The 17,831-nt window shown below is 41.1% G+C and overlaps 1 protein-coding gene across 2 annotated transcripts in view; it reads right to left on the minus strand.

The window, feature by feature from the left end:
* STT3A (STT3 oligosaccharyltransferase complex catalytic subunit A) overlaps positions 1-13,471 on the minus strand; it is a 30,279-nt gene extending 16,808 nt beyond the window's left edge. The window contains exons 1-10 of one of the 2 annotated variants that reach the window (XM_078058797.1): positions 13,374-13,452; positions 12,066-12,142; positions 10,766-10,892; positions 9,626-9,686; positions 6,115-6,236; positions 5,613-5,758; positions 4,324-4,414; positions 3,386-3,492; positions 2,002-2,166; positions 397-577 (exon numbers count right to left, since the gene is read on the minus strand). In XM_078058797.1, the coding sequence (XP_077914923.1) occupies positions 397-577; positions 2,002-2,166; positions 3,386-3,492; positions 4,324-4,414; positions 5,613-5,758; positions 6,115-6,236; positions 9,626-9,686; positions 10,766-10,853 (961 nt within the window). In that variant the 5' untranslated portion in view covers positions 10,854-10,892; positions 12,066-12,142; positions 13,374-13,452. Of the gene's footprint in view, positions 1-396; positions 578-2,001; positions 2,167-3,385; positions 3,493-4,323; positions 4,415-5,612; positions 5,759-6,114; positions 6,237-9,625; positions 9,687-10,765; positions 10,893-12,065; positions 12,143-13,373 lie in introns of both variants that reach the window. The other variant, XM_036123333.2, reaches the window with a different exon arrangement.
* Between the last annotated feature and the right edge of the window lie 4,360 nt (positions 13,472-17,831).

Consider the following 17,831-nt stretch of genomic DNA (forward strand, 5'->3'; position numbering starts at 1 on the left):
CTGAGAAGTGAGGAAAACGTGGCATGCTAAACAGCCATGGGTTAGTGCATATGGGATTAGACAAGGCCGTATTTGTAGGGTACAGCCAGCAGTATCGATTTCTTCCACCCTACCAATAGGAAAGAAAAAAAAAAAGAGGAGAAAAATTAGCAAAGTGAGATACAGTCCTTTCACCAAGTGTGATATTTCTGACATTAAGAGCTACTCTAATGAGACATTCTTAACTACGCAGAATCCAAACACTGGGCTGACAAGTGGACTGAAATGTGAAGAAGCAGGACTTTATACTCTTAGGAGGAAAAGAATGAATCTTTCTGTGGTCAAGAAATAACCCATATTTTTGAAGTTTTATTATATGTTCCATACCCATTTACAAAAGCTATGAGCCTTCCCTACCTGTCAGCATGAGGAGAGCTCCCACAGTGAGAAGGACAAAGCCTACCAGGGAGATGACACTTCGGAAAAGAACTTCAAACTGCTGTGGATTCAACTTGCTGCGCAGATAATCCACAAAGGCATGGATCTGGCAGAGCCCAAAGACCCCAAAGGCCGCCATGTGCTCTGATGAAAGGACAGGCTGTAGGTAAAAGCATATATATGACAATGCTGGAAAACAATGGATCTAGCCTAGACCTGAATTATCCTGACCTAGTTTGGACCAAACAAAGGGTCAAATGAGTTCTGAGGCCTCAGAGGAATTAGGGCCAATGGAGGGGAAGGTCTAATTCACCTGCTGCATTTTCCAAGGAGTATTTGGAATCCTCCAAAGCATCTCATATTGTATCATTATCATACCTCTGGCCTTTACTCAGGCTATTTTTTTAGCCTAGATAGCAATTTTCTCATTTTCCCAAAATTCACATTCACAGAATTTCTCATCACTCAAGGCCCAATGCAAATACCATTTCCTCCTAATCTGCCTAAACTGAAATCCATTATTCTCTATGTTCCATGCACTTTAGATCTCCTATATTACTTATAAATTCCTTCTTTGCTTAGACCAGTGGTTCTCAAACTAGGGAGCACCGTAACCATGGGGAGGGCAAAGAAGAGAGGGTGTTAAGACACAGATTTCGGAGTCCTCCCCTAGAGTTTGATTCAGTGAGTCTCTGATAAAGCCCCAGAATTTGCATTTTTTAATAAAAAATTTGGAGTTCATTTGCTTCTTCAGAATACTGAAATTTGTTACTATTTTTTATAATCTTTACACCCAACATGGGGTTCAAACTCACAATCCCAAGATCAAGTCGCATACTCTACTGAGTCAGCCAGCTGCCCCCAGAATTTGCATTTCTAACAAGTTCCCAGATGCTGCTGGTCCAGGAATTACATTTCCAGAACTGCTGTATTACAGAATATAGACACCTGCATGTATTTCCTTCCCTGCAAGACTGTAACTCCCTTAAAGACCCCTTAAGGACCAGGATCATATTTTTCATTTTTATATTTCACTGATTAGTAAATTGCATACACTAGATGAACAGTAAGGAAAATACTGCTGACCTCTGAATAAGGGTTCCATTTCCATCAGAATTTTACGTGAGAAATCAAACACACCACACATTACTCTTTGGTTTCATAGTTGTCTCTTAACCCTACGAGTAATGTGGTTACAACATTTGTGTTTTGCTTCCTAAAGGACTTTCACACAGGCCCTATCAAGAAGGTCAGGAATCATTACTAATACATAGACTCATCAACATTAAAAAGGACTGCAAATAACTTTGCATTTATATCAACTCAGATCAAAGTATCTCTCCTCCAATAAACCTAAGCCCAATTAACAGTCATTCAATTCAAACTTTATGGAACAAATATTAACGCACCCTGGAAGGAGACTTTAATGACCAATGATTCTGTTGCTTCAGTTAGCACAACAGTCCAAGGTTAGACTGTGAATAAGTCTTACTCTCTTCATCGGAATCCAAGATAAATCAAGCTGGTTGGAGCTGTTTAGAGAAAGTAGAAGTAGCTAAGAACTCTACTCAGTCTAGGGCTCACCTGAAAACCCACAAAGGAGATCTGCATGGAAAGAATGGTGCCCAGGCAGTAAACAGTACAGTAGGCCACGTAGATCCGGTGGGAGAAACGGCCTGTGAGCATCAGCACCAGTACATGGAGAGGGATCAAGTTGATCAAGAACACATAACCTCCCCATGAAGAAACCTATGACAGGATAAAAAAGAAGAGTTCCTCAGGGCGCCTGGGTGGCTCAGTTGTTAAGCATCTGCCTTCGGCTCGGGTCATGATCCCAGGGTCCTGGGATCGAACCCCACATCGGGCTCCCTGCTCGGCAGAAAGCCTGCTTCTCCCTCCCCTACTCCCCCTGCTTGTGTTCCCTCTCTGTCAAATAAATAAATAAAATCTTAAAAAAAAAAAAAAAAAAGAGTTCCTCTAAGCATTCCTCCTCAGGCCCCCACTATACCTTAGGATATTACCTGTGACCTTGCAAAGAATACCTCTTTATACTAACTATAAACTTCATTTATGCCAAGTGGCTTAAAGAGTTTAAATAACTGATTTCTTTAAATAGGAAAATCAAATTCACACCTATTACTGTAACTCAATCCCCTATTCCCTATGCCTCCTGCCATCATGATCACAAAAGAAGCACCCAACCCTGATAGACACTGGGGAGGGTATGTGCTCTGGTAAGCGCTGTGAATTGTGTAAGACTGTTGAATCTCAGATCTGTACCTCTGAGACAAATAATGCAATATATGTTAAGAAAAAAAAAAAGAAGAAGATAGCAGGAGGGGAAGAATGAAGGGGGGGAAATCGGAGGGGGAGATGAACCATGAGAGACGATGGACTCTGAAAAACAAACTGAAGGTTCTAGAGGGGAGGGGGGTGGGAGGATGGGTTAGCCTGGTGATGGGTATTAAAGAGGGCACATTCTGCATGGAGCACTGGGTGTTATGCACAAACAATGAATCATGGAACACTACATCTAAAACTAATGATGTAACGTATGGTGATTAACATAACAATAAAAATTAAAAAAAAAAAAGAAGCACCCAACCCTCAGGGTTAATCTAGATGCAATCTATTATAACATTATATGGAGGATTTAAGGATACATGTTAAGCGAAAGCAGTTAAGGGGAGAAGTGAATACATAAGATTGAACAGGAAAAAATATAACCAATATGTACCCATAGGACGTATGGTATTTGGAGAACTTTAAAAATTAAAAACATTATCTCTACTTTGCTATTATACAATGGATAGATATCCACACCTGCCTTGGATTGGGCTTTGTAGGGACACAAGACAATAAAGACTTCTAGCCTCCAATCCATGGTCTCAAAGCCCAAGAGCTATTTCCAGTTTATATCAGTTGATCCCAATAGAGACACTCGTGGAAGAAAGGAGTGAAAAGTTACCATGTAGAAATAAGCAAGGGCACACTTGGCTGCCCAATAGATGGAACCAGTCTTTACTGCTTTGATCCACATGTAGTAGGTGAGTAGCATGCAAAAGATGGCAATCCCTGCAGAAAGAACAGAACAACAATTCATAAAAGGCCATACTGGCATAATATTTAAGAATACTATTCTGGGGGTGTCAGGGTGGCTCAGTCGGTTAAGTGTCTGCCTTCGGCTCAGGTCATGATCCCAGGGTCCTGGGATCGAGCCCCGCATCGGGCTCCCTGCTCGGCGGGGAGCCTGCTTCTCCCTCTGCTGTCCTCCTTGCTTGTGCGCTCTCTCTCTCTCTGACAAATAAATAAGTAAAATCTTTAAAAAAAAAAAAAAAGGAATATCCATTTCTCAGGGTGCCTGGCTGGCTCAGTTGGTTAAGCATCTGCCTTTGGCTCAGGTCATGATCCCAGAGTCCAGGGACCAAGCCCCACATCAGGCTCCGCGCTCAGCAGGGAGTCTGCTTCTCCCTCTCCCTCTGCCCCTCCCCACCACTCGTGCTCTCTCTCTCTCACCCTCTCAAATAAATAATAAAATCTTTAAAATAAATAAATAATAAAACCTTTAAAAAAAGAATATCCATCTCTCTTATCTAGGAAAAAAAAGCAAACGATTACAATGTTAAAATAACAGTAACATTCAACACTGAACTAACTCGACTTTTATGAATCCAGAGAAGAGCAAAAGACCTTATATAAGGAAAATTACCAGCTACCTTTCCGGAGGAGATGACAGACAGATTATAAATTTGTCTGAGGTCCCTTCCTGCCCATTTCTAATCTCCTCACCCAGATACCATTTTTGCTATTGCTAAACATCAGATATGAACTCAGATTCTACTGCATTTCCTGAAGATCTACTGAATAATGAAATGAACAGATCATCTTCAGCATTTTAAGTCTTACCTTCATTATCATAGGAGCCAGCCACAGATCGGGAGATATACCCAGGAACTACAGCAATCATGGCAGCAGCAAGAAGCCCAGCCCCTGCGTCCTGTAAGAAAAGAGGGGTAACAGGAAGTTAACACCATCCACTCCTGAGAGAAAAGAGAGGACCTACTAGTCCATTCTACTTAAAATGGGCCCAGGGAACAGTCCAACACTTTCCAAGGCAGAAGTGATGCTAGAAATGCTAGAAATGTTTGCAGCACAAGAAAGCTAAAAACTTCACAACCAATTCCCCATGATGAGACCAGTTTCTCTGAAACTGAATACACATATGCTAAGGACAGACAAATCATGTAAGCTGTCAGACATCAGACACTGCCCCAGAATGGGCTGTTTGGCTGGAGTATTCCCAGGCTTATGAGTCCCAAATCCCTAACAATATCTGCACACTGCCGAACAGTCACAGCTCTAAGAGGTGTGCAAGGATAATCAAAGGAAGACAATTATTATTTAAGTTAAAAAGCCAAAAGGTGATCATCTATCTGGACTAAAGATGCCAGGAGCTTGGATAATAAAGTTGGAATATCACAAGGCAATCTGTGAGCTCGGAAGAGAGGAACAGCGAAATATAACTCACACTCCAAAAGAGAGTAAGGACTTGTCTGTTGGAAGAGTCAAATTTGGAACAAGGGCAGCAAAGAGAAGGCTGAAAAGGTTTCCAAACTAAACTCAAGTGTCCCAAGACCTCCTACTAGTTTATCACCTCTCAGGTATCTCCCTGACACCATAGCCACAAACTAAGAATAGCATCCAAGGAACCAGGATCAGCAATGCAGAAACCTAGAAATAGAGAGTCAGTATTATGGAGCCTACTACAAAAGTGGTTTAATAACTTTTAAATAAATGTTTAAAAAAAATCAACAAATAATTGCTAAATGTACACTGCCAGTAGGAAAAATTAACCATTTTGGAACACTTCCTGTAGTTATTTTTCCTCTCCCTTAGATTGTGAGAACTTCAAAATCTAAAGCTCACATTTTACATTTTAAATGTTTTTTTTTTCCTTCTGTAGAAATTTATATTTGACCTTCAAATGTTCTCTTATAAGGACAAACAGTTGCTAATAAAGAGAAACCACATATTCTAGGAAGGGGCTGGAGTGAACCCAATAATTTAGCCTAGCCAAAGTTGTCTTTAGTCTCTGGCTCCCTGCCCTTCTGACGCTCTCAATCCCCCACCCTTTAGCACCTGGTGGAGAGGTTCAACAACATTCATTCCCAAGCCTATCACCCCAAATCCTTCACCTTGAGCTCTTTGGTAAGGTGGTACGTGACGATGGTGGTGAAGGAAGAGAAGAGAGGGGCCAGGAACACACAGACATTCCGAATGTCGATGGTGATGTGGAAAAAATGGAGTACATGGTAGATTGCAGCAGATGTGATCATTAAGCCTGTAACAGGAAGAAGAAACCCCATTAGGTTATCTTAGTAAGACAAGAACTCAAGGGAAAGAGAAAGAGAAAATCAAAGTATCAATAAAGTGATAACATAACTCCTGAAAAACCACCATAAATACTAACACCTTGCAACTGTGCTAGGCCTATAAATTCCAGAATTTATGAAAATCCACCCATCCCTATCTCCCATATATATTCTCCTGTATATATAAGATCCATTTTTAGGGATCTGTAATCAGAATGAAGTTACAATTGTCACAAAATAAAGATATTTGAAATAAGAGAAATTGTTCCATAATATAGAATGCCTGATATCTCTTAAAAAAAAAAAAAAATCCTGTTCCTCTCACCTGGATAAATTGTTCCTCCAATGATTCGTCCCAAAGGGTACCAGGCCCGGTCATCAAACCAGTTATGGAATTTATAAAAACCCTCTTCAGCCAGGAACCGGGTAGTCCGATAATTAAAGTACCTGTGGCAAGAAAGAAATGATCTATGTCTCCTCCTCTTCATACTCAAATACTTGTACCAATTTGCAGAGAATTTTGTTCCTCAGGTTTCATCATTGAGGAACTTACCATTACTCCAATAAAAATCAATTTGGTACCAAAAATTATGCCAAGTATGAAAATCATTTTATATTACCATAAGTCTGCTCATTTCTAGCTCCATGTTTGTCTCAACTAAAGCACTGCTTCTCTAAGAAGGAAATGCAACTGGAGCCTAACTCAAGCAGGATACTTTACCAGCCTGGCAATTAGTAGGCATTAGCACCAGTCAGAGAATTCAAGCACCAAACATAAAACAGCTGAGATGTAGGCGCCAATAAATTTGGCCCTTTCCAAGAAACAGGAACATAAAAAAGAACATTTTGATACCACAGAGGAGGACACAAAGATAACTTCAAGTGATGAGCATCTCTAAAGATGTTGGTATAACATCTATACACCTCACGATTTTCTTAATCAACTCAGTAACACAAACTTCTTAATGAGTGTTTAAACTTAGAAGTCCTACTCATGTTATTTAAAATAGTTCTGGATGCCACCTACGTAATAGCATAAAAATATAAATTACATAAAAATATTTGAGGGGCGCCTGTCTGGCTCAGTTGGTAGAGCATGTGACTCATGATCTCAGGGTTGTAAGTTTGAGCCCCACATTGGGTGTAGAGATTACTTAAAAATAAGATCTTTAAAAAAATATTTGATACAAATTCTTGGAGTTATACAGGGAAGGACACAATTCTTTAGGTCCAAGGTATGTAACCTCTTAAGTTTCTTATTTTAAAAGAAGAGAAAACAACAATTAAAAAAGTTAAAAATAAAAATAAGAATGACCAACAGACATATGAAAAGATGGTCAACATCACTCATCATCAGGGAAGTGCAAATCAAAACCACAATGAGATTATCACCTTTCAGAATGGCTAAAATCAAAAAGACAAGAAATAACAAGTATGGTGCAGATGTGGAGAAAAAGGAACCCTCATGCACTGCTGGTGGGAATGTAAATTGGTACAACCACTGTGGAAAACAGTACAGAGGTTCTTCCAAAAATTAAAAACAGAGGGCGCCTGGGTGGCTCAGTCGTTAAGCGCCTGCCTTCGGCTCAGGTCATGATCCCAGGGTCCTGGGATTGAGTCCCACATCGGGCTCCCCGCTTAGCGGGAAGCCTGCTTCTCCCACTCCCCCTGCTTGTGTTCTCTCTCTGTCAAAAAATAAAAAAAAAAATCTAAAAAAAAATTTAAAACAGAAATACTATATGATCTAGTAATTCCTCTACTGAGAATTTACCTGAAGAAAATGAAAACACTAATTTAAAAAGATATATGCACCCATATGTTTACTGCAGCATTATCTAGAGTAGCCAAGATACAGAAGCAACCTAAGAGTCCATTGACAGAAGAATGGATAAGGATGATGTGGTGTATATATACACACACACACACACACACACACACACACACACACACACATATATATATATATATATATATATATATATATATATATATACGATGGAATATTACACAACCATAAAAAAGATGAGATCATGCCATTTGCAGCCACATGGAAAGACCTAGAGGGTATTATGCTAAAAGAAAGTCAGACTGAGAAAGACAAATACCATATGATTTCACAATAATAAACAAAAAGCAGAATCAGACCTGTAAAAACAGAACAAACTGATGGTTACCACAGGGGCAGAGGTTGAGGGGATGGGCTAAATGGATGAAAAAGCATGGGAGACACAGGCTTCCAATTATGGAATGAATAATTCACGGGAATAAAAGGCACAGCATAAGGAATATAGTCCTAACACTGTATGGTGACAGATGATAGCTACATTTGTCCTGAACACACCATAATGTACAAAACTTGTCCAATCGCTATGTTGTACACCTGAAACTAATGTAACACTGTGTACCAACTACATTCAAATAAAAATTTAATTAAAAAAGTAAAAATAAATAAGAAAAAAAAAAGGAAAAATATAAATAAATAAAAGGAATTTTTAATTACTAAAGGTAATGATGACTAACCACCTTTCCTGCCCATCCCTCTAACCCTATTTCCTTCTTGGTCAGTCAAGTTTTAGCAGCTGAAGTAAGCAGAAGTAGCAGATGGCAGAAATCTCTATCCTTCTGTTTGTTGCTAATGAATGTTATTTTGGTAACTGTCAGAGAAACAAAGGAATGAGGGTAGCAGGCAGTCAACATGTATGAGAACTATGTCCTTTACCTACGGGCAGGCAGGGCAAGGCAGAGGATGTATAAATTAGTGGGAAGAGGTCTGGACTGGGGTCACAACCCAGGCCTCAGTTTCCTGCTCCACAAAAGAAAGCATCAAATCACAAGATCTTTACAGTTCCTTCTAGGTCTATGGCCACAGAGCAGATAGTCTCATTTACCCTGACCATCTTGCCTCAGTGTTTGTCATCTAGAGAATCTGAGAAAAAGCCTTAACAGACTGGTGATCAAGAAACAAAAGGATATGTTTTCTCATTCATGAGAAAAAAAATATAAATTGATTTGAGAGGCCCCAAAGAATATGCCTCCAAAGTGCTTTCAAATACCTACACAAAATAACAAATTTGCAGATCAACTTTTGAATCAATGCTCTATAAGCTAAAATATGATATTTTTAAAATATTAATGACACTTAAAGAACCTATGATTCTGGCTTTCCAAATTTTTAATTAGGCCTGAACTTTAGGCAATACAACATAGTGACTCTAGTGTCTAGAGATGGACAAACCTAGATTCAAATCTTGGCTCCTCTAAACATGTAACCTTCAATAGCCTCTCCTAGCCTCAGTCTCATTTATATAAAGGAGAAAATAGCACCTCCATCTCACAGGGTTGTAAGGATTTAGAGATAATCTGTAAAACAGTGCTTAAAACAAAATGAATACTCACCTAAAATCCCTAATCAAACTCATGGCTTTAAATGTTCCCCAATATCTTAGAACTTAGCCAATAGGCCCAATTTCTATCATATAAATTGTTAAACAAAAAGTCATAAATCTCAAGTTCATGACTTGTGATCTTCTTCTGAGCCTTAAACATACACCAGGCCCCTTTCCCTCAATTTGTATCACTTAACTGTGGACCAAGCTGAGTAGCCAGACTTCTCTTAGCCTAGCCAGATAACGAGTTTGAGAGACTTACTTGGTTAATTCCAACAGAAATGTCTCAAAAGGAAGCAATTATCTCCTCTGGAAAACTTGAGGGTTTTTTGCCCTAAATATATAGGAAGCACCCATCCCCATCACCAAGAGCTGATTAGAATTTGACATTTGAAACCCATGAACCTGAAGCTTCCCAAAGCAAATACCAGACCAAGCAAAAGTACTCACGGATCAAACTCATGGATGACACTTTCAAATCTCAGGACAGCAAAGAGACGAGTGGAGAACGCTGCGTAAACCAAAGTTAATATTTTAATGGTAGTCTGCCATGAAAAATAATAGTAGATTATAGTATCATAGAGATAATAATATTATCCAGCACAGAAGTCACAGGAAATGTAAAATGATCCCTAAACAGGGGTGGCTGGCTGGCTCAGTCAGTACAGCCTGTGACTCTTGATCTTGGGGTCATGAGTTGAATCCCATGTTGGGGGTAGAGTTTACTTAAAAAAAAAAAAAAAAAAACCCTGGGGCGCCTGGGTGGCTCAGTCGTTAAGCGTCTGCCTTCGGCTCAGGTCATGATCCCAGGGTCCTGGGATTGAGCCCCGCATCGGGCTCCCTGCCCGGCGGGAAGCCTGCTTCTCCCTCTCCCACTCCCCCTGCTTGTTCCCTCTCTCACTGTGTCTCTCTCTGTCAAATAAATAAATAAAATCTTTAAAAAAAAAAACAAAAACCCTGAATAAAGTATTTATCCATCTCTCCCACACAGGAGAAACAAAAACAAGTTCACTTTCCCTTGACAATGACACCTACACTTTCCACATAGGTAGGACACATTTAACTACTTATTATCAAGGCCTGTAACAACGCATTCACCTATTAATACTGCACTCAACTTACATGCTCACTTTTTTTATATGTTGACCTCCCCTCCCCACAACTAACCTTTACTTTGGAGCAAACTAAGAGACTATACTTATGACTCATCAAGAGCTAGAAAATCTAAAAAAATAGAATAAGTTCTGAAGAGATTTTCAGAAATACTAAAGTAGGCAACTAGACTGAAGACAATTATCTTTTATAAAATTCAGTGTCCAAGGGTCCCCAGTATATCTTCCAGCCCTATGAGAAAACAGAATTAGCCCAGCATGCTTCCCATTCTTTCTCAGATGATCTCTACCCCTGACTTTTATAATCCTGTGTTTCCTGTATTTTGTCTTCATAAAATTATACTGTTAGATAACAGTAAAAAGAACACATCACAACCTACTGAAAAGAACAAGGCATCTAAGAAAGCCATTCTTGAGTTTTTTTCAAGATTTTCTCCTTTCCATCCCCAAAGAAAGAGAGGTCCACATGCACACTCACATAACACAGCAGCCATCGACAGAATGAGAAGCTTCAGAAGTGTGTCCTGCTTCTCATAGGACAACCGCAAAAATCCCAGCTTAGTCATCTTGACATCAATGGGTAGCAGCAGATGACACTCAAATAGCTGAAATGGAAAAGTCAACAGTGTAGGATATTAAACACTTCCAATTTATCTAATTCATTTTCATAATTTATGGTGGCAAAAAAACCATAAAGGAGACAGGAGCTAAGGAACACGCCAGAGAGGGTCAGAGCTAATACTAACACCCAAGCCTTGCCTGAGGTATGACTGACTGGCAAGGAAGTAGGCATAAGTCAGGTCTATGGGTCAAGACTCAAAAGGAGTGACTGGATTCTATCACCATAATTCTGCTTCCTACTCCTTCACAGCTAACAAGTACATAATCATTACTGACAATAGCATGGTACAACAGGAGTAAAGAGCAAACATGGGAATAGAAAAAAGGTGGTTAGGGAAGAGATGCAAAGAAAATAAGAAAGACTGGAAATAGAGAAAAAAAATAATTAAATGGAGAAAGAGAGCGTTCTATTTTTTTTTAAAGATTTTTTTTTATTGGGGCGCCTGGGTGGCTCAGTCGTTAAGCGTCTGCCTTCGGCTCAGGTCATGATCACAGGGTCCTGGGATCGAGCCCCGCATCGGGCTCCCTGCTCTGCGGGAAGCCTGCTTCTCCCTCTCCCACTCCCCCTGCTTGTGTTTCCTCTCTCGCGGTCTCTCTCTCTCTGTCAAATAAATAAATAAAATCTTAAAAAAAAAAAAAAGATTTTTATTTATTTGACAGAGACACAGCGAGAGAGGGAATACAAGCAGGGGGAGTGAGAGAGGGAGAAGCAGGCTCTCAGAGAGCAGGGAGCCGGATGTGGGGCTCGATCCCAGGGCTCTGGGATCATGACCTGAGCCGAAGGCAGACGCTTAACGACTAAGCCACCCAGGTGCCCCAGAAAGAGAGCATTCTAGAAAAAAGCAGGAATGTATGAAAGAAAGCAGGAAATGAATATTAAGTACAGAGATGAAAGTAGAAATCAGAGAAATAAGTCATGACTGAATATGCCCAATTTATGGCCCTACATTTCAGCAGCAACTGACTGGCTACAAGCTTCTTTCTGTTCCAAATCCCAACAGGGTCAAAGGGTCAACTAAAGAGCATGACTGATCACTACTGCAGGTAGTGATGCACTCAAGAGGGAAAGACAGACATACACAGATCACTGCACTTTCAATCCCATATTATCACACTGCAACTACTGCTCAGATCTACAGCCACTTCCAAATGCCTACCTCAAGACTTGTCTGTAATTGACACTGCTGATTTAAGCCACTGATCTCAGAGACAGCTCATGGAACTAGATGAAAATCTGAAGGGAAAATAAAATAAATTTTTCCTACTGAAGCACGGAAAGCTCAGGGAAGAAAAAACAAAACTAGATTAAAACAAAATGCTGAAGGAAGGAGGTTAGCTATTTCTGTTTAAGATAGTGCTACCTTCTTAAACCATAAGCTGATCAAGGGCCAAATGATAAAGAATATAGTAATAAAGGATATGCAACATTGTTCAAGACTGCAGGGGGAAAAAAGGAACCTGCATCCCTCCCAATCTTTTTCTCACTGTAACTGGAGGAAACGAGGGGAAAAAATAACACCGGACTAGGTGGAAGGCATTAAGAAGCACACATTCCTAGCCCCAACAACATCTTTTCCATAATTAACTGTCCCAGAGGGGCAGTTTTACATGTGTTTTTAAATTACAACCCCAAAATTTTACCCTATCTTGCAATCAAAAATAAACACCTAACCCTAGGAAGTCAATAATCCTGCCACACCCAACAGGTTTGTATGTTTTTCTGGAATGCCTGAAACAGAAAAATGTTTACACCACTGAGTTGATATGAGCCACATACCTAGAAGAGTCAACAGAGGAAATGAGAGTACTAGAACCTCTACCTGAAAACTGAGTACAGGAACTGGTAATTTAAGTCAGGACCTTAAGGGAGTTTTCCTAGTGTGCTCTCTGGTCATTTTAGCACATCGCTAAAGCAAATAAGGGCAAAGACACTTTTATACACTTAGCATCTGCTCTCCTCGACGGTGCCTGTGAGCTGTGGCATCCTAGTCCCACCCTCGTTCTAGTTTCCAAGACTGCAACCTCCCCAGCCCAGTTTGCCTGCACACTTTCTCGCACCCTCTCACTATTTTACTCCCCTCCACGCCCCTCTTCTGCTCACTCTAGCGGGTCCCAACTCCCTGCCTCCCACCTCACATAACTCAACAGCTCTGACACTACCCCTCGCGGGCACCCCACCACTTAGCGTCCTGGGCGCCTTCCTCTCCAGGACTAGTCCCAGGATCCGATCTTTCGCACACCCTCCTGGCCTAAGCGCACGCCCCACTCCGGACCTTCACATCCTTCCATTCCAGGATGTCCCCACCCCACATCCCACGCCCCCTCCTCTGCAAGACCCTAGACTCCGCTTCACACACCCCACCCGCCGCCATTAGAGCCCTACCTCCTGCTCTTCGTTCAGCGCCACCAACAACCTGGGCTGCACCTGCAGCTAATTCTCAAGTTATAGCCTAAGGCCTTCTCACCTGGCCAGCGTTCCTCAAGAATCCGCTCGCTTGTCTCTGCCATCCGTTCAGCGGCGCACCCAACCCTGGCAGCGGCCTGTCCGCCTCCTGGGCCGCTCCTCATTGGCTGGCTCTGGTTCGATACCACACTTCGAAAGAACGATAGGATTGCGGAGCTGTCTGTCAGAGCCAGAGGCGTGGACAAAGCCGCGCTCCCACTTCTTAACTGGACAATACAGATATCACTTAGCAGCCAGGAGGCGGGACTTCATGCTCCCGCCGAGCTGTGATAGGCTCGCTCGTGAGAGCGAGAGCGCGGAAAGAACATGCTTGGGGCAGTTTGGTTGAGAGCCGAGGAGTGACGTGTCGGTCTACGGACCGAGAAGGAGGCGCGGGGGTGAAGGTGTGGCGGGTTCACCCCAGTCATGTGACCAGAAGCGGAAACTACGCGGAGCGATAAACTGAATCTACAAATCCCAAAAAGCCGGGCCGGGAGACTTATCGTCTCGGTTTGGGAGAAAGTGCAGAAATTGACCGTTACCTAACATAAGGTTAAAGAAGAGGAAGGAGGACTATTCTGCCTATCCTCGATGAAAACTGAAACGCTTTCTGGTTCGGACCGCTACATCTTGTACAAGATTTGTCTGAGAATTCGCTCAAGAGCTGTTTTTGACAATGCTCCCGCAAACTGCGACAGACGAGAGAGCCCTGCCACATTTCTGAGGCATATCCCTTTCTTAAGCCCCGGACTTCGATAGCGAGCATGGCTCGGCCTAGAGGGATCGTGGGGGTTAAGCTGGCAGGGTCTGCCCTGCCTGAGAAGTAAGGGTCAACGACTGCCGCAGAGGCAGCCCTTCCAAGCGGTAGATAGGCTTTATCCGGAGCCCCAGCACGCAGCCTTGCTGTGCCTGGTCAGCTCACCCCTTTGTGAGATATCTGCCAGTGAAAGCTGCCCTAACCACTTTCTCTCCTCCCTCTCTCCCCCTTAACCACACCCTCCTCCCCCCCAAAAAGAAATGCTGAGGGTAGGGAAGATGGCGAAGTTCAGCAGCCAATTGCATCGCCTCAAACACGCATGTACTCTCTCTCTCTCTCTCTCTTTCTGTCTCTCTCTCTCTCTCTCTGCAGTGGGCAAAAGCTACGCTAAAGAAAATGGGAGCGTCGGTAACTTCAAAGTCTTACTATTTACGGTGCTATGAGTGCAACCGACCAAACATGCTACTGAAAGCACATTTAAATCTGTGCTTCAAAATCAGTGCTTTTCACAATTGGCATGACCAGGTTGACCCTAGGACGTTATGATTCAACAGCTCTCTGCTTTTTTGTTTTGTTCTTACAATGTGTTCAATGTAATTTTATTAACGCAAGGAAACTAAAGCTGAACCTAAAGGAATTGCAGAACTTCAAATAAATGCTTCTGCAAAACAGGAATTAGGGCTTTTTTTCCCTGTCAAAAAAGAAAAAGGAATTTTTTTTTTTGGTATATTTTGGTAACTTTTTTTTTTTTTTAAGATTTTATTTATTTGACAGACAGACAGTGAGAGAGGGAACACAAGCAGGGGGAGTGGGAGAGGGAGAAGCAGGCTTCCCGCTTGCCTGATGCGGGCTTGATCCCGGGACCCCAGGATCATGACCTGAACCGAAGGCAGACACTCAACGACTGAGCCACCCAGGCGCCCCAGAAAAAGGAATTAAAATTAGATTCCTTTGAAGTTAAAAAAAAAAAAAGATACTGTTTGAAGAACATAAGATCTTGGGTTTTCATTAATTTTTTAAAATAATTATTGAACATGTTTCTTAAAGGGAATCTCTTAAGTTTCCAGGTGGTAAAACTAAGTCAACTTTTTCAAAAGTCAAAATATACTACCAAAGAACAAAGTTTAAAACTGAAGCTGATTTTTTAAAGATTGTATTTATTTATTTGACAGAGACAGAGAGAGAACACACAAGCAAGGGATGCTGCAGGAGAGGGAGAAGCAGGCTCCCCACTAAGCAGGGAGCCTGTCCTGGGGCTCTATCCCAGGATCATGGGATCATGACCTGAGCCAAAAGCAGACGCTTAACGGACTGAGCCACCCAGGCACCCCATGAAGCCAATTTTTAGGTGATTCTTTACTACCAGTTGATAGGGAAAGTCTTATCTATAATTAAATAAAAGTCAGCACAGCAAAGTCATGGGGGAAATTATTGTAAACCCAGAGATTGTACATGAATTCAGCATATTAGTTAATCCTTCTCCTTCCTGCTTTATTGGACCAAAAGTTTTGAGTTGGTTCTTTCAGAAACACTATTTTTACTATTCCTCACTTGCTTAGAATAATGCTATTTTTGCTTGCTTTGTACAAGTCAGATCATTCCTATGGAGCTCCTGGCCTTTCCTGAAGTGTCGACTTACCTCTTTTACATGCCTTCATCTCATCTGAGGCACACCAGAGTAACAGTATTTATTTTCTTCTTGAAGATTCTCTCCCCAGAATCTTCTTTTCCAAATGTGCTGCAAAGCTACATTATCAAGATTTCTTCCTAATGCATCTTTTTCACTGTTTCGTGTTTGGTTGGGTGCTTTTTGTTTTAATTAGTCATCTATTTCTTGGATTTATTTTTCCCTTTGATAGATTTTTCATGTAACTTTTTCAGAAAAGCTGAATGGAAAGCAAACGATGCCTTTGTTTTGCCCTTTATAAGATAGCTAGAATTATGGGAACAAAATGGGGACCCACACATCTCCTATAAACATGACCACACGAAAAAGCATCCTTTTTAAGGCATTACAATTTTACCTTCTGTTATCTAGAGTTGTTCTTGAGAAGTCTAATGCCCATGTGAATCACAGTCCTTTGTAAGTAACCTGTTTTTCTCTCTGATAAATGACTTTTCCTTAGAGATCCCATCCAGGTGTGTTTTCCTTTCATTTTTGCTCTCATTTTCACCTTTACTCTCTGCAGACCCTTTCTATCTGAAAACACCAATTTCATCACCAGTCCAGGAAATTTTCTTTGGTTTTATTCCTGTCTCCATGTTCCCATTCTCATTTCTGAAGGTGCTATTTAGACAAGTGTCAGACCTCCTGATTCTTGGACATTTCCATGATTAACTTTTTCCATGTCTTGATCATTATATTCTGAGAAATTTCCTCAGTTTTATCTTGCAATTCTCTAATTTAGCCTCTTCAGTGTCACTTTTTTATATACTTTATCACTTAACCTTTTTCTCATGATGCGTATTCTTTAATCCCCTTCCCGTCTCCCCCCAGCCCCCCACCCACCTCCTCTCTGGTAACCATCAGTTTGTTCTCTATAGTTAAGAGTCTGTTTCTTGGTTTGTCTTTTTTCTATGCTCATTTGTTTCTAAATTCCACATATGAGTGAGATCATATAGTATTTGTTTTCTCTGACTTACTTCACTTAGCATCGTATTCTCTAGCTCCATCCATGTCATTGAAAATGGCAAGATTTCATTCTTTTTGTGGCTGAATAATATCCCACTGTATGTATATATATATATCCATTCACCTATCAAAGGACACCTGGGCTGCTTCCAGAGTTTGGCTAATGTAAATAATGCTGCAATAAACATTAGGGTGCATGCATCCCTTTGAATTAGTATTTTTGTATTTTTTTTTTTGGTAAATACCCAGTAGTGCAATTACTGGATATCATAGGGTGGTTCTATTTTTAAATTTTTTGAGGAAAGTCCATGCTGTTTTCCACAGTGGCTGCACCAGTTTGCATTCCCACCAACAGTGCACGAGGGAGTCCTTTTTCTCCATCCTCACCAACACTTGTTTCTTGTGTTTTTTTATTTTAACCATTCTGACAAGTGTGAGGTGATATCTCATTGTAGTTTTGATTTGCATTTCCCTGATTATGATGTTGAACATCTTTCCATGTGTCTCTTGGCCATCTGTAGGTCTTCTTTGTAGAAATGTCTGTGCACATCTATCACTTTTATAAGCCATTTCATTTACTTCCACAACTGTTTTAAGTTCCGAGAACTTTCCTATTCTGTCCCCTTTTCACAACAATCTGTTCTTACTTTACGGATGCAATAGTTTCCCAAATTTCTATGAGAGTAGTTATTAGAATTTTTTTTTTTAAGATTTTATTTATTTGACAGTGAGAGAGGGATCACAAGCAGGGGGGAATGAGAGAGGGAGAAGCAAGCTTCCCGCCGAGCAGAGAGCCAGATGTGGGGCTCGATCCCAGGACCCTGGGATCATGACCTGAGCCGAAGGCAGATGCTTAACGACTGAGCCACCCAGGCACCCCTAGAGTAGTTATTAGAATTTTTAAAGTTACTTTTTGTTCTGGAATTAAATTTCCTCCAGGGTCAGGTAGTATGTGTATTTAGGGAAAGCTCCAGAGATAATTCTGATGCTGATCCAGAACTACTTATCTAAAGCACTACAAAACATTTAAACTTGAAATCAGATGATGAGTACAAGAATAGGAGGCTGAATGTATAGCCTGACCTCTCACC

This window comes from Halichoerus grypus, chromosome 11 (assembly GCF_964656455.1).
Source record: "Halichoerus grypus chromosome 11, mHalGry1.hap1.1, whole genome shotgun sequence".
NCBI classification, from domain to species: Eukaryota; Metazoa; Chordata; class Mammalia; order Carnivora; family Phocidae; genus Halichoerus; species Halichoerus grypus.